Genomic DNA, 23,268 nt, shown 5'->3' with positions numbered 1-23,268 from the left:
TAAAAGAACTCAATAGAGTGTAAGTACATGACTAATTTCTGAACAAAGAATATTTTATTTACTCTTAGATAGCAATACAATTCTTAAACGGAATTAAATTTTGATCGTACTTGTACTCAATCAGTAACGATTAGCACATAGCTTTAGCGCTATCGATAAGTTATCGGTCTTTATATATGAACTAGTTCCGCACTGAAATACTCAACTCTTGCAACACGTGTGTTACTCGGCCATTTTCCATAACCTGGCACCGCGTGCAAACGTCTTTGAGCATCGCGAGCGTAGTGTGTTAAATAAAATTAAATAAAATGACTGACGTTGGTAAGTGTTCATAAAAATAACATAAACAAAGTACTCCCAATGGAATGCGCAATACATCGTTACAGATTCGCGTAAGAAAAAAAAGAAAATCAAGGAGGAGCCACTCGATGGCGAAGATATTGGCACTCTGCAGAAGCAGAATCAATTTCAAATAAAGCCATCCTCGAAAATAGCCGAGCTGGACACATCCCAGTGGCCGCTGCTGCTAAAAAACTTTGATAAGCTCAACATACGGTCCAATCACTATACGCCGCTGGCACATGGCTCCTCGCCGCTTAATCGCGACATCAAAGAGTACATTAAAACTGGTTTCATAAATCTCGATAAGCCATCGAATCCCAGCTCGCATGAGGTGGTCGCATGGATCAAAAAGATATTGAAAGTTGAAAAAACCGGCCACTCCGGCACATTGGATCCGAAGGTTACGGGTAAGCTGAAACCATGTGTTAATATGTGTGTGTGTTGTGTGCGCGCGCTAGAGATGAGCCATATTGTAATATTGTGACAGTTAAGACGTAAAGTGTGACTGTTTTTTAATAAATGCATTAAATTTAAAAAGTGCGCCGGTCCCAATGCGATATTTTCCAGTCCCAGCGATGTTCATCTCTATCGTGCGCTTTTTTTTCAACCTAACCTCAAATTGTTAACTAACGCACGTGCGTACGCACATTTTCCAACACAGGCTGCTTAATTGTCTGCATTGACCGCGCCACACGTCTCGTCAAGTCGCAACAAAGTGCCGGCAAAGAGTATGTGGCTATTTTTAAACTACATGGTCCCGTTGAGTCGGTGGCCAAAGTGCGTCAGGGATTGGAAAAATTGCGTGGTGCACTCTTCCAGCGCCCGCCCCTCATCTCGGCTGTAAAACGTCAGCTACGTGTGCGCACAGTTTACGACAGTAAATTGCTGGACTACGATGAAACGCGCAATATGGGTAAGTCACCAAATTCATATACACCCTCTCAGCTGGAGCTTGTGCGTCGCTGCCCGGCTTAAGGCAGGGACGTGCAGAGCTACCGAATCTAAAAAAGAAATACAGCAAAATTATAGTATTTGCCCTGGCAAATGCACAGTTATATTGGTAACACTTTCTCGTTTTTGTCTCTCGATATTCACGTGCTTAGGTGTTTTTTGGGTTAGCTGCGAGGCCGGTTCCTATATACGTACCATGTGCGTCCATCTGGGTCTAGTCCTCGGCGTCGGTGGCCAAATGTTGGAACTGCGTCGTGTGCGCTCCGGCATACAGTCTGAACGCGATGGCATGGTCACCATGCACGACGTTCTCGATGCCATGTGGCTGTATGAGAATCATAAAGACGAGTCCATGCTGCGTCGCGTCGTCAAGCCCTTGGAGGGCCTTCTTATCAATCACAAGCGCATCATCATGAAGGACAGCTCGGTAAGTTGACTATACATCACATTTTTAATTACTACCCCATGATATTAAGCCGGCAGACGCATGTATTTTAACCAGCTGCGTCTGTGACTATGACTGGGAACAGTAACGCTGCTGATGTGTGTATGTTGGAGTTGCGCCTTGCCTGCGTATCCGACAAAGTTATTTTCAGACCACAAATCCCAACTCAAAAAATATATACTTACTTTTATACATCACAAATAATAACTAATTCAATTTGATTTAGGTCAATGCCGTTTGCTATGGTGCCAAAATCATGTTGCCTGGCGTGTTACGCTATGAGGATGGCATCGAAATGGAACAGGAGATTGTCATATGCACCACAAAGGGTGAGGCCATTTGCTTGGCCATCGCCATGATGACTACGGCAACCATGTCCTCGTGCGATCATGGTGTTGTCGCCAAGATCAAGCGTGTGATTATGGAACGTGACACATATCCGCGCAAGTGGGGATTGGGTCCAAAAGCATCAGCCAAGAAGGCGCTTATTGCTGCCGGTAAACTGGACAAGTTTGGCAGGCCCAACGAGAATACACCCAAGGAATGGCTAACGGGCTTTGTGGACTACAACGCCAAAAAGCCAGCGGCGGCAGTTGCGCCACAAGCTACGTCGCCCTCAAATGGCTCAAATGAACCCAGCAAGGTACGGGATAACATATTATTTATTTTTAATATAAAATTTGCCTTAAACAATACCTTTTTAATTGCAGCGCAAACACAGCACCTCCAGTGTGGATGAAACGGCAGTTGATGTCACACCCGCCACAACAGAGAAGAAGAAAAAGAAGAAGAAGCACAAGGGTGAGGAGGAGGCGCCAGCTGTAGAGGAATCAGCTGCTGATGTACCTGTAGAGAAAGAGAAGAAGAAAAAGAAGAAGAAGGACAAAGATAGAGATAGAGAAGAGGCTCAGGAATAACATATTTTCTACAAAACTAGGCATTAGGCTCTATGTCCTCCCCTATTTGGAGAGCATTTTCTTAGCTGTTAAGTTTAAAATTTTAGACGGCATCTTGTATGTGTGAGCTGTAAAAATGCAAGTTTTCAATGCATTTATACGTGACATTCGCAATGCAATAAATTGTATAATTTTATTGTAAATTTGTAAGCCTGTTTCATTAGGTTGTATTTAACTTGTAGATCTTTTCAAAGCGACATCCTCAACTCTACATTTTTACGGTGAGTTTTTAGTACTAATTTTAATTTTATAATGTACAATTTTCAAATGTTGAGTGATCTTCTGATGAGCGAAAACTTTCGCCCCTAGCTGAAAACTAAGTGAAACTTCTCATGTTGAATGCGGGATTGGTCTTACTGAATTTGATAACAAAATAGATTTGAAAATTGTCTTTATAGAGTGAAATTTTAATTTTCTTACCATTCATAGCATATTACTAACGTAGCTTTTATACCTTACAGCTCGAACAAGTTGCTTAATGGCCGTGAATCAGGCAGAAAAAACTCTATGGCAAACTATAAGGTAAGTTTATCTATGAACGTTTATGTATAAAGTCAGTCTAAATTATGATGAGCTTTAAGCTTTCGCCCCTATCTGAAACCTAAGAGAAACTTCTCATGTTGAATGCGGGATTGGTCTTACTGATATTGATACAAATCTTAAAGCATTGCTTTAAATTTATAAAAATATATTTTTAATTTGAATTTTTTACCTGTTTTACAGTTTTGCCCGAACAGTTTAGACAGTCCCTGAGCCAGCCAGCTGAGCATCCTAGCAGCCATAATGACGGTTAGTATCCTTGTAAATGCATCACTAAAATCTATCATTCTCTGATGAGCAATAAACTTTCGCCCCTAGCTGAAAACTAAGAGAAACTTCTCATGTTGAATGCGAGATTGGTCTTACTGAAATAAGATTTTAACAGCTATTGATAAAATTCCTATCTTGGCATCTTACTTATCAATTTTATTTTGTTTTCAGTTTCTATAGGGTTCTGTTTTAAGCGAGGACTTCCATTTTCTACATCAAATATGAAAGGTAAGTGCTCACCAATTCACCAATTTAATCCTGCGTTTTACATGATGAGCATTAAGCTTTCGCCCCTATCTGAAAATTAAGAGAAACTTCTCATGTTGAATGCGTGATTGGTCTTACTGATACCAAACATAGCTATTCTTGAACCGATTAATTTGTATATATGTAACTAACAATGTATTTTATTTTCTAGATATGCCTTTCGATGTATTTTTTGGAAATGAACTCGTTCTTTACGGTAAGCATTATATAATTAAGTTCGAAATTAAGCTTCCGTTTCTAGATGATGAGCATTAAGCTTTCGCCCCTATCTGAAAACTAAGTGAAACTTCTCATGTTGAATGCGAGGATTGGTCTTACTGAAAATTGATTTACAACAAATAATTATATGTTAATTTTAAAACTTATACTAAAGGATTTTCTATTTTTATTACAGTTTCCTACCTAAGGACATTACCTTGAATATGCAGTTTAAAAAATGTAAGCAATCATTATTTTCGTAAAGCACTAAATTATTTAAACTGATGAGAAAGGAAAGCTGAACTGTGGCATGATTCACTAAATCCGCAACAACACAATCCTCAAAAATAGGTCCTACTGAAATGAAAACCTAGAATGTTTTTATAAAAAATATTAAAACAGGATAATTAAAAAGTATTATGTTTATTTGCAGCCTTTTCCGGGTCTTGTGCGGACGAAAAATCATGGATTGCAATTATGAGGTGGGTACTATTTGGAGAGATAAGCTTTACAATTTTGACAACCGTACGTTTTCCAACATGATGAGAAAGGAAAGCTGAACTGTGGCATGATTCACTAAATCCGCAACAACACAATCCTCAAAAATAGGTCCTACTGAAATGAAAACCTGGAATATATTTATACAAATTCGTTAAACTCAAATAAATAAAGAGTATTTTTTTTTATTTGCAGCCTTTCCCGGATCATTACGCAAAAAAAAAAACCTAATTGATTGCAATAAAAAGGTGGGTACCATTTAAAAATACAAGCTTAACGGTTTTGACAACTGTACATATTCTAACATGATGAGAAAGGAAAGCTGAATTGTGGTATGATTCACTAAATCCGCAACAACACAATCCTCAAAAATAGGTCCTACTGAAATTAAAGTCAATAAATCTATTAAACTTTTCGCCATTCAAAATAAACGCAAAATTAACTGTAATTTTTTATTTTATATTTTGCATTTGCAGGTACAGTACAGTCCTATTGATGCGTGATATATCTTGCTACTATTTTCCTATAAATCTTTTTTTCCTTACTGTACAAATATATTAGCAAATAAATTATAAAGCAAGTTATAGGTAACATGTGTTAATTTTCATTGTGGGATACCCACGTTCGCCTAACCTCAAAACGCAGGGTTGTGCAGCGGCATAATTTTTATTTCAGCTGTACTTTTGGAGGGAAATCAAAAACAGGGTTGTCAGAAGGTCGTTAAACGATATTGTGTTGAATTTTGCGAACGTGGCACCACCAAGGCTATTATTATTTAAGGTTTGTTAAGCTGGGTTTTAATTAGCGTCCTTCTAAGCACGTGCTTCATCCAATTGTGCTGAGCTTGAAGCAGGCGAATTTAAAAATAAAATTTCCTTTTGAAAAGAGCTCAGTGAACTTGCACACTGAACTATTTTTATTTCTAGCTTTATTAATGACACTTTTTTAGGAATATGTGAAAGCATTTGTTTATATACACTAAACAGCTTTGCCGCTCATTTTCGTAGCTTTGAATATCACTAGGCTTCAGTTTTTTTTCACGCTCTACAACCCTGTGTTCCATTCCACGCTGCTGCCTTGCCGCGCTGTTATCGGTCTCCATATTGAAATTCATCAAGCAGTCGCCGATATATGTGTGTGTCAATTTTGTGTATGTACTCGTTCGTATGTGCTACGCTTTTTACGACGTCAGCAGCGAGAGCTGCAAGTAATTGCGCGTTTAAGTGAAAGAAAAGTTAAATTATTATAATATTCCTGTGGAATTAGATATTAGAAAAGACGGCAGTGCACTGTGTGTGCACAATTTTGTGAAGGTAAGTGTTTTTATTTTCATTTAGTTTCTTACGTGGCAGGACATTTTGAGGTACTCAAAAAATTTTTTCATTCGGCTTTTCGCTTTGTTAGGGGCGGGCGAAGTCGGTGCTTTACATTCTGACGCATGCGATCAGCGGTAGCGTGTGCATGTATCTGTTGACGCGACGCCATGTTGGTTTTATTTTGAGGTTATCGATTTTTTTAATGCGTGTTAATTGCGAAGTGCTTAGATTTGTGGTCGTTTGCAAGGTGCATGGAATGATGAGGCAATCAAGTAAGGCACAGCTGCATTTGTGAATTCTTCAATTCTTACATAAGTTTTTGGTTAGTAGACAATTTTTTTCGTAAGTACTGTTAAGCAAATGTAAAGATCGCAATTTGCAACGTTTGATTTTGTTGTGTAGAGTTTTTCTGACAGGTGAACATAATCCTAACAGCAATCTATTTTTAGCACTAATCGCACTGTTATAGAGTACTCAGAACTAGATAGTCCCTTGGCTATATCTCCCTTTCACTTCGAAAAATAAATCGGTTATCGGCGCCCACGTGCGCACGCCCACATATCTACATACATTGCAGAAGTAATCTTAAAGCATACGTACATACATGCATATATGACATAAGCATGACAACTACTGTTGTGCCATTGCCATTGCATTTCGTTGGAACGCCTGAGAATGGACTTACACACTCACACGTCGCCTACATACACACACAGACAGGCCAGTCGTCGTAGGGCCCACACAGAGCTGTTTGTGATCGCAAAATATTCGCACGCGTTCTTCTTGAATATCAAACAAAGTTTAAATAATATCAAGTGCATTTTAAAACAATTATTGCGCACATGCGCAATGCCCACAATCATTTGTAATTGGAATTGTTGGCATAAGTTAAAAGTCTATGTGCAGTGAAAATAAACACAGCGTGTAAAATGTTTTAGTTGCCTCTGCTGCTGCTGCTGCTGCTCTCGGCGTCGTGTCTGTGTGTTGGGGGCGACCAGCGCTTGTGTGTGTGTGTGTGGTTTATTCGAAGGCGCTTAAATAACAACAAGAACAAATTGTGGGCTCTTCTTTTTCGGCGTCTACCGTTTCTTGTGCCGTTTACAAGTGCGCAATTTTATTAATGCATGTACGTATGTTTATATGTTTTAACAGCCGTCAAACATTTCGATACAAGTTGCTTGTAGATTTCGATAACTTTTCGATAGCAATATGCTTATTTGTAAAGTCCTGTGAAAAAGAGTTGGTGTATTTATATGTAAATATAATTGGTTTTATTAAATTACTAGTTTGTGTGTATTTGTGTGTGCATGTCGAGTGCTTAATTGTTTTTTCGTTTAGTTCAATTTTCATCCGTCAGGTGCTTGGGTCTGCTTTATGTGTGTATCTCTTAGCATGCCAGTGCTGCCTATTTCGCTTGGAACTCTAGCTGGGCAGCACTTTTGGGAAATTTTTGACTTTTTCATATTTTTAAATAGAAATAGAGTGCATGACGAGTTTTCTTTGTAACATAGACAGTCAGCAATTTTTCGTGAGTCGGCAGTATGGCGAGCTTAGATGGTTTTGGAGATTTTTTTGTTGTTCACAGAACTTTCTAGAGAAATATTCATATTGACCTTTGCAATAATAGTGTGACCGTTTGTGTTACGTAATAAAATTCAAAGTCGAAATTTTACATCTATTTTTTTGTTTGTTTTAAGAAGTGTTTTGAACTAAAACTGATCATATTATAACTATTAATGGTATAAAATGTGTCTGTTTTGTCGTTTTGATTGCTCGAAAGTAAATGTTCCCGCGCTCTCGCTAATCGATAACAAGAAATTGAATCTTAATCGCTTATTGTATTATTATATATGTAATTTTGTAACAGGTTTTTTTCAATTTATATATGTTTTTGTTTTCTAGAATGACACAAGAGCTGCCGCCAATCGTACTAAAGGGCAAGGAGTTGAGAAAATTTCTTTACCTGAAACGCAAATATCCCGTTTCACAGGAGTTTTTGCACCGAAACTGGGCCAATGCAAAGCGCTTTATCATCTATGCGCTAAATCCGCGCTGTGTCCTGCGCATATATGCCTGGCGTAAGCGAAATAACCGGGTGCTGCTTTTACGCCGTGCGCGTCTCCTGCTCTTCGATCCGCGTCTAAAACGCATGATAAAGCGACGCAAGGCCAATGTCAAGCAATGGTCGTCCAGTATTGTGCGCTACTACAAAAAAAGGGGTCAAATAACGGAGTACGAGGAGACGGAAATGTACGGCGAAGACTTGTCCAAGCTGATGAAAGAGCAATTGGAGCTTTTGAAGAGCGGCAAGCGCGGTATCTCACTGATCGAAGATGCCAACAAAAACGTGGAACTGCGTTCAGACAGGCCAGAAAGTCCTGCAGGGCAAGAGGAGCAGGCAGAGAAGGAGGTAGTACGGAAAGGAGTAGAAAAGGAGCAGGTTGAAGCAAAGCAGGTGGAAGAGATGCATGTAGAAGAGGAGGCAGCCACAGCAGTTGATGAAGAGCCTGTTGCAAAAGTTCCTGCCGCCGAGCCGACAAGAAGCAAAGACTCGCCGGCAATAGCTGTGGTGCAGCCCAGCAGCATAGCTGAGAAAGTGGCGGAAAAGCCATCGAAAAAAACAGGTGGCAGCAAATTTTTGGACATGCTCATGAACAAAGTGCGCGTCAAGAACTTTGCCAAAGAGTCAAATTTCCCCAAGCCAGCAGATGACTTGGATGAAGGCCGACTGAATAAACCCACAACTGGGGTAAACAGCGACTTTAATTTTAATGATGACACCAGCGAGGATTTCGTGGGCTTCGATGAGAGCGCACATCAGCCGGGCATGTTGCTGACGCCGCTGGTGCCGCAGAACTGCAAAACCATCGATGGCAATGGAGCTTTTGTCAGTGATGCGCTGGAAGCCTATATGAAGAAGAATAATCTGCGCGACACAAATCCCGAGGATCGCGAGCTGCTGCTCGAGCCCATGTATCAGGATGGACGTGTCACGGCGCACAGTATGCCGCCGTATATGGATATGCCGGCGGTGCCGGACAGCCTGCAACGTTTGCGCACCGTGGCCGATCGACGGCACTATCTGCAGCGCTCCAAGAATCAAAAGATGGCCATTATCAACAACGAGGCAAACATCTACCGTGAGCTGCAGCGCAAGCAACGCCAGCGCAAGGTGAAAATCGCTGCGATGCAGCAGCTGCAATCGTTCAGCACCCAAATGCCTTTCACACGCCAAGGCTGGCAGGCGGCTAGCTATGTGGCCACAGAGACTGACAAGTATTACTATCAGGTCATACGCATCGATGGCGAAATGGTGCGTCTGCCGGGTAGCCAGGGCAACAATGTGCGCCGCGAGAAGCAGCCGCATCGGAGTATGCTCACGGAAAAGGAGCTCGCCACGCTCCAGTGTCGTAACCAATGCGTCGATGCTACTCTGCGCAAGGAACTGAAGGTGCTGCCCACGCGTCAGTGCCAGATCAAGAGCAAGCTGCAGAAACTCAATCAGTATCCATTGCCAGCCATATTTCGACCATGTCCGCTGTCACAGAAACCGTATCAGAAGCCGCTGGACGATGATACGGCCGCCCTGTTGTTGGCTGGCGGCAGCATGGCCGTTGTCAGCATGCCCACGGTGCAGCTGGATGTGAAGCCGCAGTTGGGCCGGCCATTGGATGAGATTGCCAAGCGCTATCTGCAGTATATACTGCCGCATCATGACATCACCCGCGAGTGGGCCGAGTTCAGTGTGTCCACGCTGCAGGAATCGCCCAATAGCATGCGCGAGGCCGAGGCACAGGCCGCCGCCGCACAGGCCACAAATGCCGGACGGCGCAAAAGCTTCACCTTTGTGATACCCTATCTAAACGATCGTAATCATATCCTGGTGCGACGCGTTGTCGATCGCTCCGAGCAGCTGGACGACAGCTTTAGCTCCGCGCAGCCGCCGGAGAAGCTGCGTGAATTTGAGTTTCGCAAACAGCTTCCGGAGGTCCCAGACCCAATTGCTCTGGCCTGCGCCGATATGATCAATGACATGATCAACACGGTGGCCATCAGCTGCAGCGAGAACTCGTTCATCAGCATTGATCCAGATGCAGCTCGTGGCGCCACGCCCGACATTAGCCCCATCAAAGAAGAGCTCGCCGTCGAGGGTCTGGCCAAGACGGGCTCCAAACTGACAGCCAATAAGCCCCAGCCACAGCGTCGCCCTAACAAACAGATGCGTTTGGCCAAGGAGCTGCGGCGTCTTAATGCCACCATCATCGATGCGGCTGCCATTGCCAAGGATGGTAAGTTCTAGAAATAGACTAATTTAATGGTAGGCATTTAACTGTCTGTATTGAGTTGCAATACAATCGATTGTGCTATCGATAAAATCGATTGTAGTGCCTGAATAAGTTATATAACACACATTATTTTGCTTAACACTTAACTGAATATAATTAATTTTTTATTCGTTTGCATATTCAATTATTTACCCTTTAATTTTTTGTTTTGATTAGAAAAATCAGTTCTTTAATATTTATATCTCACAGTTATTTCTGACTATATACCAATAGCTCTTAGTTTCGTGAAATAATCTAGACCTACCTAACAATTTTTAAACCGTCTTCTATTCGCCTTTCGTTTTTTTATTTCTTAAGTTGAACACTCCTACAAAATCCCAGAAAAATTAAAAAAAATATTTGTAAACGGGTCTCAATATCCTGCTTAAGTTAATAGATGGTTCTTAATTTTTGAAAATGATCTGTATTTATTCCTTTTTTTTTTCTTTTATTTGCAAAAAAATAATTCCTGGAGTATGTCAATTTTGCTACTGCAATTGGTATCGATTATTATAATCGATAACAACTATATCGATATCTATCAAAAACAGCATATTTAACCGTAAAAAAATTATGATTAATTTCAAATCTAAATGCTAATACATTAGATGCTTATTATGGCATAGACTATGGAGTATATTAATTATTTAGATGGTATATATTATAAACTATGTATATCTTATTACAGCAAATAAACCATGCATTAAGGATCACTGCCAGCTGGGCTGCCTGTGCGAGAGTTTGGCCGGCGAGCTGCCCACGCGCGAGCATTGTGGGCGTGCGGATTGCGTGCTGTCGTGCCGCTGCACGGGCGCCGAGTTGACGCGCATCATGCGCGTGGAAACGGACGTGAGTATAGGAGCAATCCATAGATTCAATCAATCTACATTCACCCGCTTCTCTTCGACAGGGTCGTGGGCTTTCCAACGAGGATGCATTCAATTTGCGGCGCAAGGCGACGGCGCGTCTGGCCAAAATGGAAAAGGATTTTACTTCAACACTTGTGCTGACTGACAACGAGACTCTGCTGATTAACGAGACGCAGTGTGACAAGAAGCGGCGCTGCACCAAGGCACCCAAGCGCTACGAGGACTTTGACGATTCCATTGAGGATGACGAGGAGATGGTGCGTCCCAGCAAAGCCGCAAAGCGTGAGATTAGCCTGAAACGCGCACGCGGCAGCACCGAAAGCATCAACCTGTCGCCCTGCAGCGTCAAGGATACGGACTTTGAGCAGCTCAAGCATTGCCAGGTGTCGCTGCGTCGTCTGCCGGACGTGGCCAATTTGGCCACCTTCTGCATGACCCATCAGCTGTACAAATGCTTCTGCGGTGGCTTGGCGACCGAGGGCAAGCCAATTGTGATTGATAAAGAGCAAGCGGAGCTGCCCATACCGCACTATGTGCCCGAACTGGCTACGCGCGCTCACTACAGTTTCGAGCGTCCACCTGAGGAGCCGCAGTCCAGCAAAAAACGGCGCAAGGAAAAACCACAACCGCAGCAACAGCAGCAGCAGCTAAAACTGCCGCAGCTACAGAAGCAGGTTCAGTTGCAGAAGCAACCGCCGCAGGTGATCAAGATCATACCTCCTAAACCGGCGGCACCGAGTGCCTTGCCAGTACAACCGCCCCCACCACCCGCACCCAAGGCCTGCGCGGCGGTGGCGCCAACCCAACGTCCCGCCGAGCTGGACATTATCTTTAGCTACTATCGCTCACGTCCCAGTTTGTGCCGTCGCGCTGTATCCGTTCCCCGCAATTGTTATTTGCGTCTGAATAGACGTCGGGCGAAGCGCATGCGTTCGGAGGTGGCACGCGCCGAGACGTTGCAAACGCAGGAGCTGCTCGAGAAACGCGTCATTAGCGCCGTGCGCTACTATCGCTCCGAGCTGGATCAGCAGCGGCGTCTGGAGTTGCAGATATTGGCGCCAGAGATGACCGTTATCGAGGTGGGTGATGATTCCGATGAGAGCGAAACGAATCGAGTGGCAACCATTGATATGGCACGCAAGCGCAGCGCCAATGAGTCCACTTGCCTGGAGGAGCAACCCAAGCGCAAAAAGCAGTTGACAGCAGACCAGAATCAGTCACTGATACAGCCCGCACCCAAACTGGATATACAAATGCCTAAAATTTCTGCCTGCTATTCGCTGAACACCAATGCGGCGATAGATGCCGCCATGGGCAGCAACGAGTCGTCCGCTGTCGCTGTCAACGAAGATAGTCCCACCGTGGATTCGATCTCCTTCCGTACCTCCTATAATGATGTCATCAAGAAGATGAACACGCATGTGAGCAAAAAAATGCAGGACATCGATCTGGCGCTGCAGCGTGAGAGCAAAATAATTCCGGCTCCGAACGAGGAGATATTGTGCATCATCAAGTGGACCAACTTTCTGGCCGCCTTCGAGTCCAGCTATGTCTTCATCTGGGATGTACAAATGAAGAACTACAGCTTCCTGGCCGCGACCATTACGAACATGATGCCAGCCGTTTGTGGGGCCATTGCCGTGGTCAACACCCATTTTGCGCCCGATCGCAATGCCTTGCCGCTGATGGCGCGCATGCTGCTGGAGGGCAAGCGGAATGATAACACCAGCCGGCTGGCGGTGGTAATGCAGGGCAGGCAACAGTATTGGCTGGTCAAGGGCTTCCTGCGATACATGGAGGGTAATGCGTGCACGAAGCCAACGCCACAAACCCATCCCATACTGACCAAAAAGATAAATGTCCTGTGCACGCTGATGGTGAAGCAGCGCATCAGGGAGCAGCAGCGCCATCAGCGGGCAGCAGCTGCAGCTGCAGCCAAACCTGGCGAGGACACAGGCTTGCTCAGCATTAAAGGGGCGTCGCCCGCAACAGCGACCCCACCAACTCCACCGGAAACTCCAACTGCAGTTCCAGCTTTGCCGGCACCAGCTGCCGCCACAACCGCAGCCAGCACAGTATTAGCTCCAGTCACATCTACACCAGCTCCCACAGCCACAGTTGCGGCTGCACGGGCCACATTCAACTCAGCTACCGAAAGCAAGGAGCCCACTCTTAACATCTGCAGCAACATTGAATTCCGCAAGGTCGTCCAAACGGACGTGACAGAGCTGCAAATGCCCGAGATGTACACACATGATCATCGCTGGCTGGTGCTAAATCTCTACGATGACTTCTCGCACATCTTTGTGCCTGCCTTCAAGGACATGATCTCATTGGACCGCATACACAATGTGGTGCGCGTCGCACACGATACCGAAAAGATCGTGAAGCTGCAATTCTTTCAGGATGCGCCCTACGATGCCTTCGTGACGCCCTCGTCCAGGCGTAAAATATACTTTGGGCCGCTGCGCTTGGATATGCAGCCGCCGGTGCTGGTGCTGCTGCAAAGTGTCGATGGCAAGATGATGTTGCGCGAGGTCTACCAGCGGGATCATAACATTCCGGTCCAGCGTGACAGGCGCACCATGGCCTTTTGGCTGCTCCAGATTAACGGGCAGGTGCACTTCGATATCGATTTGGCTGCCACGAGCGCGTCGACGAAGTTGAACAGATCGGAGCCTATTGCAGAGCAGTTGCAGCAGGGTCAGGATACAGATGACGATGACGATTGCGTCATCGTTATCAACGATGATGAGGATGATGCTGCAAAGGAAGATCCGCTCGTAAAGGAGCAGACTAAGCAGCAGCAGCAGCAGACGCACGAGCAGAGCGTACAACGCATCAACTTTACCATTCAGTCGACACCCAACAATGGCGGCGGCCTGCAGATAACAGCAGCTAGTCCACATTCAGCTGGTGGTGTTAAGGAACTGCACACCTCAACGCTGCCCGGCGGCTTTGTGCCGTTTATAGCAAATGTGCCTGCTACGGGCGGCACTGCGCCGGCCACACAATTTCTCACGCCGCAGGTGCAGCTCACCCAGACCGCAGGACCAGCGCCAGCGCCACCGTCAGCTGTGGCCAGTAGTGAGGCAAATGCTCAACCGCCTCCACCAAAAATAAGTCGCATCTCGGTGCAGCGCTGTGCGGCGCCAGCAACAGCGACAACTGTTGGTGCCACCACCAAGGACTCGCCGCCCACGAAAATCAACAATACGCTACAGCAACTGCTGAGCAGTGGTAATGGCAACATCAAAATAGGCACATCCTCGACTGGCGTTACCATCACCAAGATGAAGAACAAAGATGGATCCGCGGCAGCTGCTCCTGCTGTTGAGCCCATCAAAATAGGTGCCAAACGCAAGACGCAGGAGTTGCCAACGCAGCCAGCAGCTATTCCGATTGGACAGCCTTCCATTCTTAAGCAAACGGCTACCACCATATCCATTGGCAATCTGCCGCCGGTGCGTCAGGTACGTCCGCCGCCAAAGCTGGCGGCCAAGGCACAATTGGCAACGGTGCGCAAATCGCTGCCCGCCAAACTGCCTAGCGCTGTCGAGCCGGTGAGGACATCGCTGCCTGGCAAGCTGGTGATGGCCGGGTCGACGCTGCCGAACGAGAGCCCGGAGGCAAACAAAATGCAACGCTTCCCCACGACGGTGAATGCCAGCAAGACGAGATATGGCTTTCTGGTGGCCAAGGCTTTGCCGCGCTTCAGGGTCAAGATGATGGACGGCAAGATTATGGTCAAGGTGCCCGATGAGGGCGTGTTCTCGTTCAAAACCTGCGCCGCCGCTAGCGCCTATCTTAATCGGTGAGTTCTCGACAAGCTTATGGGCACTCGGCAGATCACGTAACTAACATTTGCGCATTTTCCGATTACAGACATTTGTCGCGTCAGTTGAATTTCAAGGGTTCTTTGCCAGGTGATTGGAAGTTTTTACCCTATGACAATCCCAATCTAACGGCCAACGAGGATCGAAAGGATTCAAATGCAACACCCATTGTAATCGAAGATTAACCAAAGTGAGAGGATAATCGGTATCCAAAAACAACAACAAAAAATATATAGAAAAAACACCCGCGCAGCAGCTAAAATAGACACAACTCATATTTGATATGTAGACAATTAAGTTGTTAATTTAATTATTTACCATGAATTATTTAGTTTCTTTAATTATGAATTGAAGTAATTTTAATTATATATGTATAGTTTTTTTTTGGTTTCTACATAAACGAGAGAGCCAGCGAGCAGGAGAGAAGGAGATAGCACAAAAATAAACAAACAAAACAAGAAAACTCAGTTCCAATTCCAATTCGCTCGCGCGTTGTTCCAATGCCATTTCGTTTCAGCCCAGCAGAACAGCTGTTCGCAGCTGGTTTAGCGTGTTCCGTGTGTGATAGCGTTCGCTTGTGTGTGAGCAGCGATTGCAAAGTAAAAAGTAAATACGCGTCTGTGCGGTGTTTATTTCTAATAAATATAAGTACAAAATCGAAAAAAGCTTCGATTAAATCCTGATAAGCCATCAAAGCACAAACGCTTCAAGTTTCGAGAAATTGGCAAAAACGAACCAAGGTCAGTCATTCGACACAGCCAAGAATACACGTATCTACATATTTATGTATGCTAGTGATGAGTCGGTGAATGCTGCCAAATTTGAGTTAGAAGTGATCTATATAAAGTCCACTAAAAACTAATTAGCTATTATTAGATAGATTCAGTTAATTGTGTCTTAATTTGTTAAACTTGGCTTAAATGCTGTTCCATAGTTGCAGATTTGTGAGAATACTAACGGCAAAAAGTTAAAAGTGCTTAGCTGTATAAAGTTCACTATAAATTGGGAGCTGTTTGTGTGCATATAGAAAAAATTGAAAAGAAATGCGGTCATTACAAATCACTTGTTATTACAATTGTTAAAATCAGCCAATTTTTGTGTCGTTTAAATTTTTATATTTAGTTCCTTAAAGGTTAAAGATCAATAATTATAACATTCAAGAACCGCAATATCGCTCATCTCTATCCATATGCGTACATATGTGTATTCGTATATAGGTATGTAGGTGTATACGTCACATTGAGCACGAGCAAATGTGTGCGATATTGTATGTAAGCTTTGCTAATGAAAGCGCATCGGGCTTTGTAATATAAACTATTTTTATATTTCCATTCCAGTCACAAAGAGCAACGCACGGCGAGCATACGAAAAACTCTAAAAAAAAATCCGTGTAAAGTAATCCGCTCAAAAGTAAAAAGACAAAATGGACAGAGTCGACTCGAGCCGGTCTCAGGAAGATGGTTTGGGCTATGTACACATCCAGGATATTCCAGCGCTGAATCAGGAGCACTGCAAAATGCTTGATCCGCAGCGCGTGGAGCGCATTATCAACGAGTTTGTGTGCGGCGGTCCGGAGCGCATGCAACTGGTTTCCGACTTCGACTATACCATTACCAAGCAACGCACTGACGACGGGTTGCCGGTGCTCTCGAGTTTTGGTATCTTCAATGAATGCAAATCCTTGCCACCAGTCTTCAAGACGGAGACTGACAAGCTCTTTCACAAATATCGGCCCATCGAGATAGATCCACATATGCCAAAAGCGGAGAAGATTCAGTACATGATTGAGTGGTGGACAAAATCGGGCGAGCTGACCAGCGGCTTCCCCTTTGATCAGTCCGAAATAGATCAGATGGCCAGCAAATTTAAGCATGCGCTACGTGACCGAACGCATGAGCTGTTCGAGACGCTGCTGCGACTGCAAATACCTGTGCTGGTGTTCTCTGCCGGCCTGGGCAACTCGGTGGTGTCGGTGCTGCGACAGGCGAACATCATGTATCCCAATGTGAAAGTTATCTCAAACTTTTTGCAGTACCGCGACGGTCTGTTGGCCGGCTTCCAGGAGCCGATGATACACACATTCAACAAGAATGAAACTGTGCTAAGTGGCAGCGAGTATTATGATTTGGTCCACACACGTGATCACATCATCGTCATGGGTGATTCCCTGGGCGATGCGGACATGGCTGCCGGTGTGCCCGCCTCCTCGCACATTATGAAAATTGGCTTTCTCTTCGATCACGTCGAGGCGAACATGGATAAATACATGAACACGTTCGACATTGTGCTTGTCGATGATCAAACAATGGATGTGCCACGAGCGCTGCTCGCGCTCATCGAGCAACGTCACCAGCTGCGCCATCCCCACCTTGCGAACGGATCCAGTGCACCCAAGGTGAACGCTGCACTTTAAATTTATTGGTTACCCGTAAACGATTTGTGTTAATTGATTATAATAAAGAAAAACAGAAGCGACTAATTAGATGGTTTAGTTTTAAAACCTCCCTCATGTTTCATATATTTATGTACATACGTTTGTATATCATAATAAAATGATATTTGTTTAGAAATGAGCGTTTAACAACAACACGGACCGGAAGTACTTTTATATATTTTTTACTCTACTATCTTATTTCCCAAATCTTTGCTTAGATATGAGATATTATTTTTGTATATGCTTCTTGACTGCGATTATTTTGTGGACTTATAAAAATGAATTAAATCCAAAAAAGACATGACATGGTTTTTGCAATTCATTGAGGAAAAAAAAACGGCTTAAGAGTCTTATGTAATTTATCATATGTTGCAAACATCATGTTGATTTCTTACATAAAACATTTTTGATATGACGCAAAAATGTTTCACATTGAAACTCAACACAAGTAAATGCTAGAAAACTATTAGATGATAAATTATCGCCAGGCTTGCGATTTATATTGGTTCCCTGTGTAGAAAACATCGATTAATTAGTGAAGTAAGGGTATACAGGCGTCGCTAGCTCGAAAATAAATGGTATTTTTATTTATTTTTGTTTCTCGCAAACTGTGTTATTTTTGAGGTGTTTACCAGTCGCAGTTTTCAGCTGTTTTACGTATTACGGGTTCTATCAGCTGATCTGGCGGGGCGGGAGCTAAGTAAATATGAGAATGCAGATATAAATTGAAAACAGTGGTGCGGAACAGGCGGTTGGAAGTCAAAATCTGTTTTGAGAATAGAAATAGAATGAATAAAGTGTCGTTTATTTATCAAAATGCTTGGGATATGTATGAATAATATATAACCAAATTGGCAAGCATTCAATATTTGGGCGATAAAGCAAAATATAAAACCAAAAAACAAAAATTTGAAACCCGTTAGAAATCCATTTATTAATAACAACATTTTTAAACAAACGACACAGGCATGTTTTATATCCTTAACGATTTAGGTTATTATTAAAGGAGTAAATAGTTGTTAAATAGATTCAATTGGAAATAAACCCTTTTTGAGTTAACTTTCATAATACAAAAGTAAATACAAATAAAAATAGAAATAACATTTGCAACAAGCATTAAAAAAATGTAATTAACAGGCAAATATAACGTACGTAATGGTATTCGACTGTTTCTTTGATGTTTATTAACACTGTACAACCGTATAGTGCTGGACAGCGACGAACAGCTGGCAGTTTTGTCATTAATTAGTGCTTTTGCCCAACACAGAGAAAATATACAAATCATTCGTTTTAGCAGTTTTTTTTACGCAGCCAGAAAATTTAACGTAGACAAGTGAAAAGTGTCTTTTAAGTTGCAGTTAAAGCAGTATAACTAGAAGAACTGCTGCCGTCTGTTGCACTTTGGCATTGCAGCAGCGCAGAGACGAATCCCAATTAAGAAACAAAAATTATGTGCTGAGTGGGGGTGAGCGATTGATCAGCTGGGGGAAAATACAACAACAGCAGCATTAGCAGCAGCAGCAGTAGGAGCGGAACTGCTGACAACAATTGCAGCGTCATGTTTGGCTTTGATGGAGAGTATCGGCGCCGACCGGTGCAAAGTCTTGGGGGCGCCTCACAGACCTGCGACAGGGACACGGCCATACGCAAAGCGGCCCTGGAGCGTCAGAAACGCAACGAGCTGCGCCAGAAGACGCACGGCGCTGTTGTGTTGCAATCATATGCTCGCTCCTTTATCTATCGCCAGCGACGCAAACGGGCTGAACGGGAGGCCTTTGATGCGTATCTGCACGCTCACCGGGATCGTGTTACCGAGGATGAGAGCATGTGCTTTCTGCTGCGGCGCCTCACCTTCTTCTACAGCAATCGCGTGGCCAAGGACAGCGAGCGACTGGTGAGTCAGAGCTAACAATTCGCTTACATAGCTTTATTAATTTGATTGCTTGATTAGATTGAAATTTGCCAGCCGATCTTGCGGAATCCGGTACGCCTGCTGCAGCATTCAGCACATGACTCCGTTTGGCTGCTGCGCGTGTGTAAGATTCTGGATGCGTGCCTGTTGCAGTTGGCGCTGCCGCACAGCGCCCAGGCCATACCGCTGCGCATGCTGGAGACATTTACCACGGTGGCATCCGTGGAGCGCTATGTGGAGGATGAGGCGGTGTTGTACAAGTATCTGGAACGTGTGTTTGTCTTCCTCATTACGCGAAATTATTTTGTGCGTTTGCGCCAGCTGTTAGATGAAAAGTGCCCGCCGCTGGACGGCGAAACACTGCATGCTCCTACTCCATTCGTTGATGCCCTGATGCAACTGCTGCTGCGACCGTTGAGCGTGGCCATGCGCCAGCCGGGGAACGAGTCATCACAGCTCTTTTGTCGCAGATTCATTATCGATATTTTGGCCACGCCACACACGGAGCCGCTGCGTCACTTTGTGTTGCCCTGTCTGGCCGAGAGCGAAGACTTTCCCTTTGCGTTGCTCATGCACGCGCTGCATGCGCTTCTCGATTTAAGCCAGGCCACGTCCGGCTCAGATCCAGCGATCACAGATAATGGCAAGCCCAATACTTTGTTATACGGTGTCCTACAATCCGATGAGGCCAAGCAGCTAAAATCGCAGCCGCGTGAAGCCTTATTTAGCTCATTTTTGCTAAACTCGATGCTGGTTCTGGACCGCAGGCAGTTGGGTGAGTGTCTATAATCTTCTTTCAAAGCAACAACATTATTTTTTGACCCCTCCACAGCCTCACTGCAGCAGAGCGACCTACTGATTGTCTATGTACGTGTTGTTGCCCAAATGATGCCCAACATATTGCAGCTGCCCAAATCGACGCTGCGCACGCATGCGACACCACATCGCCACACAGACTCCGATGATGACGACGATACGGATGAGTCCGAGGAGGAGGGGGAGGACCTGCCAACGACTCACACTATTGATTATGACATGTTACAGTCCTGCCGCCCCACTGGCGAACTGAGCAGCAAAGAGCGGAACAGTCTGCTGGAATCGATAGCCATATTAAACGAAACGCAGCGCGTGGATTTTATTGTGCAGCAAATTGAGCCGCACATTGAACAGAGCCAGGTGATCTACGCGCTCTGCGAGATCTGTCACAATCTAATGATATACAATAAGCATGCGGTCTATGAGTACAAGTATGATTTGATCTATTGCTACCTCTTGCTATGTGCCTAATTTCGCCTTGATTTTTCAGACTGCTGTATACTTTGGCCTTTACGCCAAAATTTATACGCGCCGTTTGGTTTAAGTTGGCCGCCGAGTCAACGCAACTGGGCTTCTCAGCACCGCTCACACTTATTTCTAAGGGCGTTGTGCGTAAGTATAAAATCAAAGTATTCACAAGATCATTTGAATTAAAATCTAATGCAATTGGTTTTGACAGCCAAGCAACAGGGCGTGGATCGTACTATTCCTTTGCTGGCCACCTTTTGCATGCTCTTTGGCCGCCTGTTGCCCACGCTGCACGATGTGGAGTTTGTCGAAAAAAAACTACTGGAGTCGGCCCCGCCGCATCATGTACGGCTCATGCCGTTTTCGATTGCGGAGATAGTGCAAATGTCCAAGACGCTGAAGGACATAAGCTTGGGTCTGGTAGAGCTCGCCTTTCGCAGTGTGCTGAGCCACACTGACGCCGATGACAAGACGCTGCGTCATCAGAAACAAATCTGGGCCAATTTGTTAAATGTTGTAGTCTTTGTGCTCAATCAGATACATTCGCGTGATCTGCGTATGGGCTTCTGCCCGGAAGGGCATTGGACTGTTTCTCGCTTGGATTTGCCACTGGACAGACCAACAGATCTGCCATTGACACACAGCAGTCGCATGCGCGGCATTCGCCCATTTCAGCCCATACGCGACTTTACGCGCGAGGACTTTGAGAACGGGCCGCCCATGTCAACTAAACAAAAACGATCCATTACCATACTACGCGAAATACCCTTTGTGGTGGCCTTCAATAAACGCGTAAGCATATTACAGGGCCTGGTTGCGGCTAACAAGATGCGTGTGCAGGGTCATCTACAGGCCTTTCTGCAGGGTCCTTCCATTATGGTGACTGTGCGCCGCACGCATCTATATGAGGATGCCTACGACAAGCTGCGTCCAGAGAATGGTTCGAAACAAAAATGTTGTAATGCTAAATATTTATTAATAAATTTTCTTTTTCAGAACCGGACTTGCGCTTAAAGTTTCGCATTCAGTTTGTGTCCCAGTTGGGACTGGACGAGGCAGGCATTGATGGTGGAGGCGTGTTTCGCGAATTTCTATCGGAACTGATTAAAACTGCCTTTGATCCCAATCGTGGCTTCTTTATGTACGATTATGAGAAACCAATATACATTTAATTCAATATTAATGAATGTTTCGCCCTTAGGGTAACGACGGACAACAAATTGTATCCCAATCCCAATGTATCGGATCTCTTTAGTGACTTTGAGAAGCATTATTATTTCATTGGCCGTATTTTGGGCAAAGCAATCTATGAGAATTTGCTGGTGGAGCTGCCGTTAGCTGAGTTCTTTTTAACCAAACTCGCTGGAAAGTATTCAGACGTGGATATACATCAATTGGCTTCGCTGGATCCGGAACTATATCGCAATCTGCTTTACCTCAAGGATTATCCAGGCGATGTTAGTGAATTGAATTTGGATTTTACAGTAGCTAGCAGTTCGCTGGGACAGACGCAAGTGGTCGAATTAAAACCGCAAGGTCAGAGCACGCCGGTTACCAACTCGAATCGCATCGAGTATCTGCAGCTCATAGCCAACTTTAAGCTCAACGTGCAGATAAAACGTCACTGTAAGGCCTTCCGCAAGGGGCTGTCCAATGTGTTGCCCATCGAGTGGCTATACATGTTCAGCAACAAGGAGCTGCAAATACTCATTTCGGGCGCCGAAATACCTATCGATCTGGAGGATCTTAAAAAGCACTGCAAATATGGTGGGGAGTACACGCCAGAGCATCCCTCAATTGTTGCATTCTGGGAGGCTTTGGAGGGTTTCGATGATTTGCAACGGCGGCAGCTGCTTAAGTTTGTCACCAGTTGCTCGCGGCCACCGTTGCTTGGTTTTAAGGTGAGTTATTTCTAACAGAAATTCTATACTCTTTTCTCATTCAATTGTTGTCTACTTCAGGACTTGGATCCACCCTTTTTTATACAGAACGCTGGGGATATGGAGCGTCTGCCTACGGCCAGCACCTGCACGAATCTGTTGAAGCTGCCGCCTTTCAAGAACGCTGAACAGATGCGCGAAAAGTTAATATATGCCATACAGTCCGGTGTAGGCTTTGAACTTAGCTAAGCTGTGTCCCGGCATACCAATTACTACACACATATCGAATGCAATGAACCCACACAGAGACCGATTCGAGCGCCCATCCAGCTGCAGGAATCGATGGCTGGCCAAGCAACTATTCCAGTTCACGTAGAAATTTAATTATGAAAATCGTAATTAATTGTCTAATGTAAAGTATGAAGCTTATGAGGTCTGTTTTCCAAGTTTTCTTTTTAGTTAATTTGTGTTTTTTTCGTATTACACAATATAAATGTAAAAAAAAACGAAAACACGATTTGTTTTAGCAATTTTCATGTGGAAAAATTACGGAAAATGTTAGAAATCGAATAGCCGAGGCCTAAAGCCAAGCTCTTTAAACTACGAGCCGCCTCATGCCACTCGGCTTGCCGGGCAATTTATGTGGCTATCTTTGTGTTTGTATGTTTTCGAGAGTGTGTGCGTGTGTGCAGGCTGCTATTTCCGTTTCATTGCGACACAAAGCATGCGGAAGTGCACGCAGATGCACACAAGAGCTGCAGCACAAGCATTCAGAGGTACAGGTCCTGCTCCTGTCCAGTGCTTGGCTTGATTTAGCGCCATTTTCAAGTTGAATTTTTACTTGATTACAAAATATTTTGCTTCCTTTCATTGATCATCAATAACAAATAAATGGGAATTTACTTTCAAATGTATTTCACATATAAATTGTTTATTTTTAAAATG

At 44.4% G+C, this 23,268-nt stretch overlaps 5 protein-coding genes and 6 non-coding genes across 12 annotated transcripts in view; all 11 read left to right on the top strand.

The window, feature by feature from the left end:
- Positions 1-176: 176 nt before the first annotated feature.
- On the top strand, positions 177-2,837 carry Nop60B (dyskerin pseudouridine synthase 1 Nop60B). Its single transcript, XM_064681877.1, has 6 exons — positions 177-321; positions 387-749; positions 1,004-1,255; positions 1,446-1,720; positions 1,965-2,381; positions 2,449-2,837. The coding sequence occupies exons 1-6, from the start codon at positions 309-311 to the stop codon at positions 2,653-2,655; spliced, it is 1,527 nt and encodes a 508-aa protein (XP_064537947.1). The 5' UTR covers positions 177-308; the 3' UTR covers positions 2,656-2,837.
- On the top strand, positions 1,754-1,895 carry LOC135428295 (small nucleolar RNA snoR639/H1). The gene has a single exon (XR_010436238.1). It is a non-coding gene; the product is annotated as a small nucleolar RNA snoR639/H1 (small nucleolar RNA).
- Positions 2,838-2,969: 132 nt separating the features above from the next.
- LOC135428291 (small nucleolar RNA Me28S-Gm1083) lies at positions 2,970-3,063 on the top strand. The gene has a single exon (XR_010436234.1). It is a non-coding gene; the product is annotated as a small nucleolar RNA Me28S-Gm1083 (small nucleolar RNA).
- A 191-nt stretch (positions 3,064-3,254) lies between these two features.
- Positions 3,255-3,348, top strand: LOC135428292 (small nucleolar RNA Me28S-Gm1083). Its single transcript, XR_010436235.1, has one exon. It is a non-coding gene; the product is annotated as a small nucleolar RNA Me28S-Gm1083 (small nucleolar RNA).
- A 170-nt stretch (positions 3,349-3,518) lies between these two features.
- Positions 3,519-3,612, top strand: LOC135428296 (small nucleolar RNA Me28S-Gm1083). The gene has a single exon (XR_010436239.1). It is a non-coding gene; the product is annotated as a small nucleolar RNA Me28S-Gm1083 (small nucleolar RNA).
- A 155-nt stretch (positions 3,613-3,767) lies between these two features.
- On the top strand, positions 3,768-3,861 carry LOC135428297 (small nucleolar RNA Me28S-Gm1083). The gene has a single exon (XR_010436240.1). It is a non-coding gene; the product is annotated as a small nucleolar RNA Me28S-Gm1083 (small nucleolar RNA).
- Positions 3,862-4,006: 145 nt separating this feature from the next.
- On the top strand, positions 4,007-4,101 carry LOC135428293 (small nucleolar RNA Me28S-Gm1083). Its single transcript, XR_010436236.1, has one exon. It is a non-coding gene; the product is annotated as a small nucleolar RNA Me28S-Gm1083 (small nucleolar RNA).
- Positions 4,102-5,636: 1,535 nt separating this feature from the next.
- Positions 5,637-15,176, top strand: ocm (over compensating males). Of its 2 annotated transcripts, none has more exons than XM_064681872.1 (5): positions 5,637-5,780; positions 7,686-10,072; positions 10,797-10,957; positions 11,019-14,791; positions 14,863-15,176. In XM_064681872.1, the coding sequence occupies exons 2-5, from the start codon at positions 7,687-7,689 to the stop codon at positions 14,996-14,998; spliced, it is 6,456 nt and encodes a 2,151-aa protein (XP_064537942.1). In that variant the 5' UTR covers positions 5,637-5,780; position 7,686; the 3' UTR covers positions 14,999-15,176. The 2 variants fall into 2 exon arrangements, with proteins under 2 accessions (XP_064537942.1, XP_064537943.1); XM_064681873.1 differs by lacking the exon at positions 5,637-5,780 and adding an exon at positions 6,896-6,909.
- LOC135428074 (sphingomyelin phosphodiesterase) overlaps positions 11,149-23,268 on the top strand; it is a 116,308-nt gene continuing 104,188 nt past the window's right edge. Inside the window, exon 1 of the mRNA XM_064681876.1 lies at positions 11,149-11,155. The gene's annotated coding sequence lies outside the window, so the exon portion shown is untranslated. The remainder of the gene's footprint in view (positions 11,156-23,268) is intronic.
- cN-IIIB (cytosolic 5'-nucleotidase IIIB) lies at positions 15,397-17,383 on the top strand. The gene is made up of 2 exons (XM_064681881.1): positions 15,397-15,553; positions 16,151-17,383. Exon 2 carries the CDS (start codon positions 16,237-16,239, stop codon positions 17,224-17,226), a length of 990 nt encoding a protein of 329 aa, XP_064537951.1. The 5' UTR covers positions 15,397-15,553; positions 16,151-16,236; the 3' UTR covers positions 17,227-17,383.
- On the top strand, positions 18,340-23,237 carry LOC135427966 (ubiquitin-protein ligase E3C). Its single transcript, XM_064681733.1, has 8 exons — positions 18,340-19,141; positions 19,199-19,934; positions 19,992-20,406; positions 20,466-20,587; positions 20,655-21,383; positions 21,440-21,584; positions 21,645-22,344; positions 22,405-23,237. The coding sequence occupies exons 1-8, from the start codon at positions 18,806-18,808 to the stop codon at positions 22,570-22,572; spliced, it is 3,351 nt and encodes a 1,116-aa protein (XP_064537803.1). The 5' UTR covers positions 18,340-18,805; the 3' UTR covers positions 22,573-23,237.

This window comes from Drosophila montana, unplaced genomic scaffold, assembly GCF_035044405.1.
Source record: "Drosophila montana isolate Dmon_TW-CO22-7 unplaced genomic scaffold, ASM3504440v1 contig_2438_1, whole genome shotgun sequence".
NCBI lineage: Eukaryota > Metazoa > Arthropoda > Insecta > Diptera > Drosophilidae > Drosophila > Drosophila montana.
The sequence above is the reverse complement of the archived record's forward strand: the minus strand, read 5'-3'. Positions and strand labels throughout refer to the sequence as shown.

Coding starts and splice junctions, on each gene's coding strand:
- Nop60B (XM_064681877.1), top strand. Junction 750..1,003: donor ATTGGATCCGAAGGTTACGG/GTAAGCTGAAAC, acceptor TTTCCAACACAG/GCTGCTTAATTGTCTGCATT. Junction 1,721..1,964: donor TCATCATGAAGGACAGCTCG/GTAAGTTGACTA, acceptor AATTTGATTTAG/GTCAATGCCGTTTGCTATGG.
- ocm (XM_064681872.1), top strand. CDS start 7,687: ATGACACAAGAGCTGCCGCCAATCGTACTAAAGGGCAAGGAGTTGAGA. Junction 10,073..10,796: donor GGCTGCCATTGCCAAGGATG/GTAAGTTCTAGA, acceptor ATCTTATTACAG/CAAATAAACCATGCATTAAG. Junction 14,792..14,862: donor GCTAGCGCCTATCTTAATCG/GTGAGTTCTCGA, acceptor TTCCGATTACAG/ACATTTGTCGCGTCAGTTGA.
- cN-IIIB (XM_064681881.1), top strand. CDS start 16,237: ATGGACAGAGTCGACTCGAGCCGGTCTCAGGAAGATGGTTTGGGCTAT.
- LOC135427966 (XM_064681733.1), top strand. CDS start 18,806: ATGTTTGGCTTTGATGGAGAGTATCGGCGCCGACCGGTGCAAAGTCTT. Junction 19,142..19,198: donor CCAAGGACAGCGAGCGACTG/GTGAGTCAGAGC, acceptor TTGCTTGATTAG/ATTGAAATTTGCCAGCCGAT. Junction 21,384..21,439: donor CAAGCTGCGTCCAGAGAATG/GTTCGAAACAAA, acceptor TTTCTTTTTCAG/AACCGGACTTGCGCTTAAAG.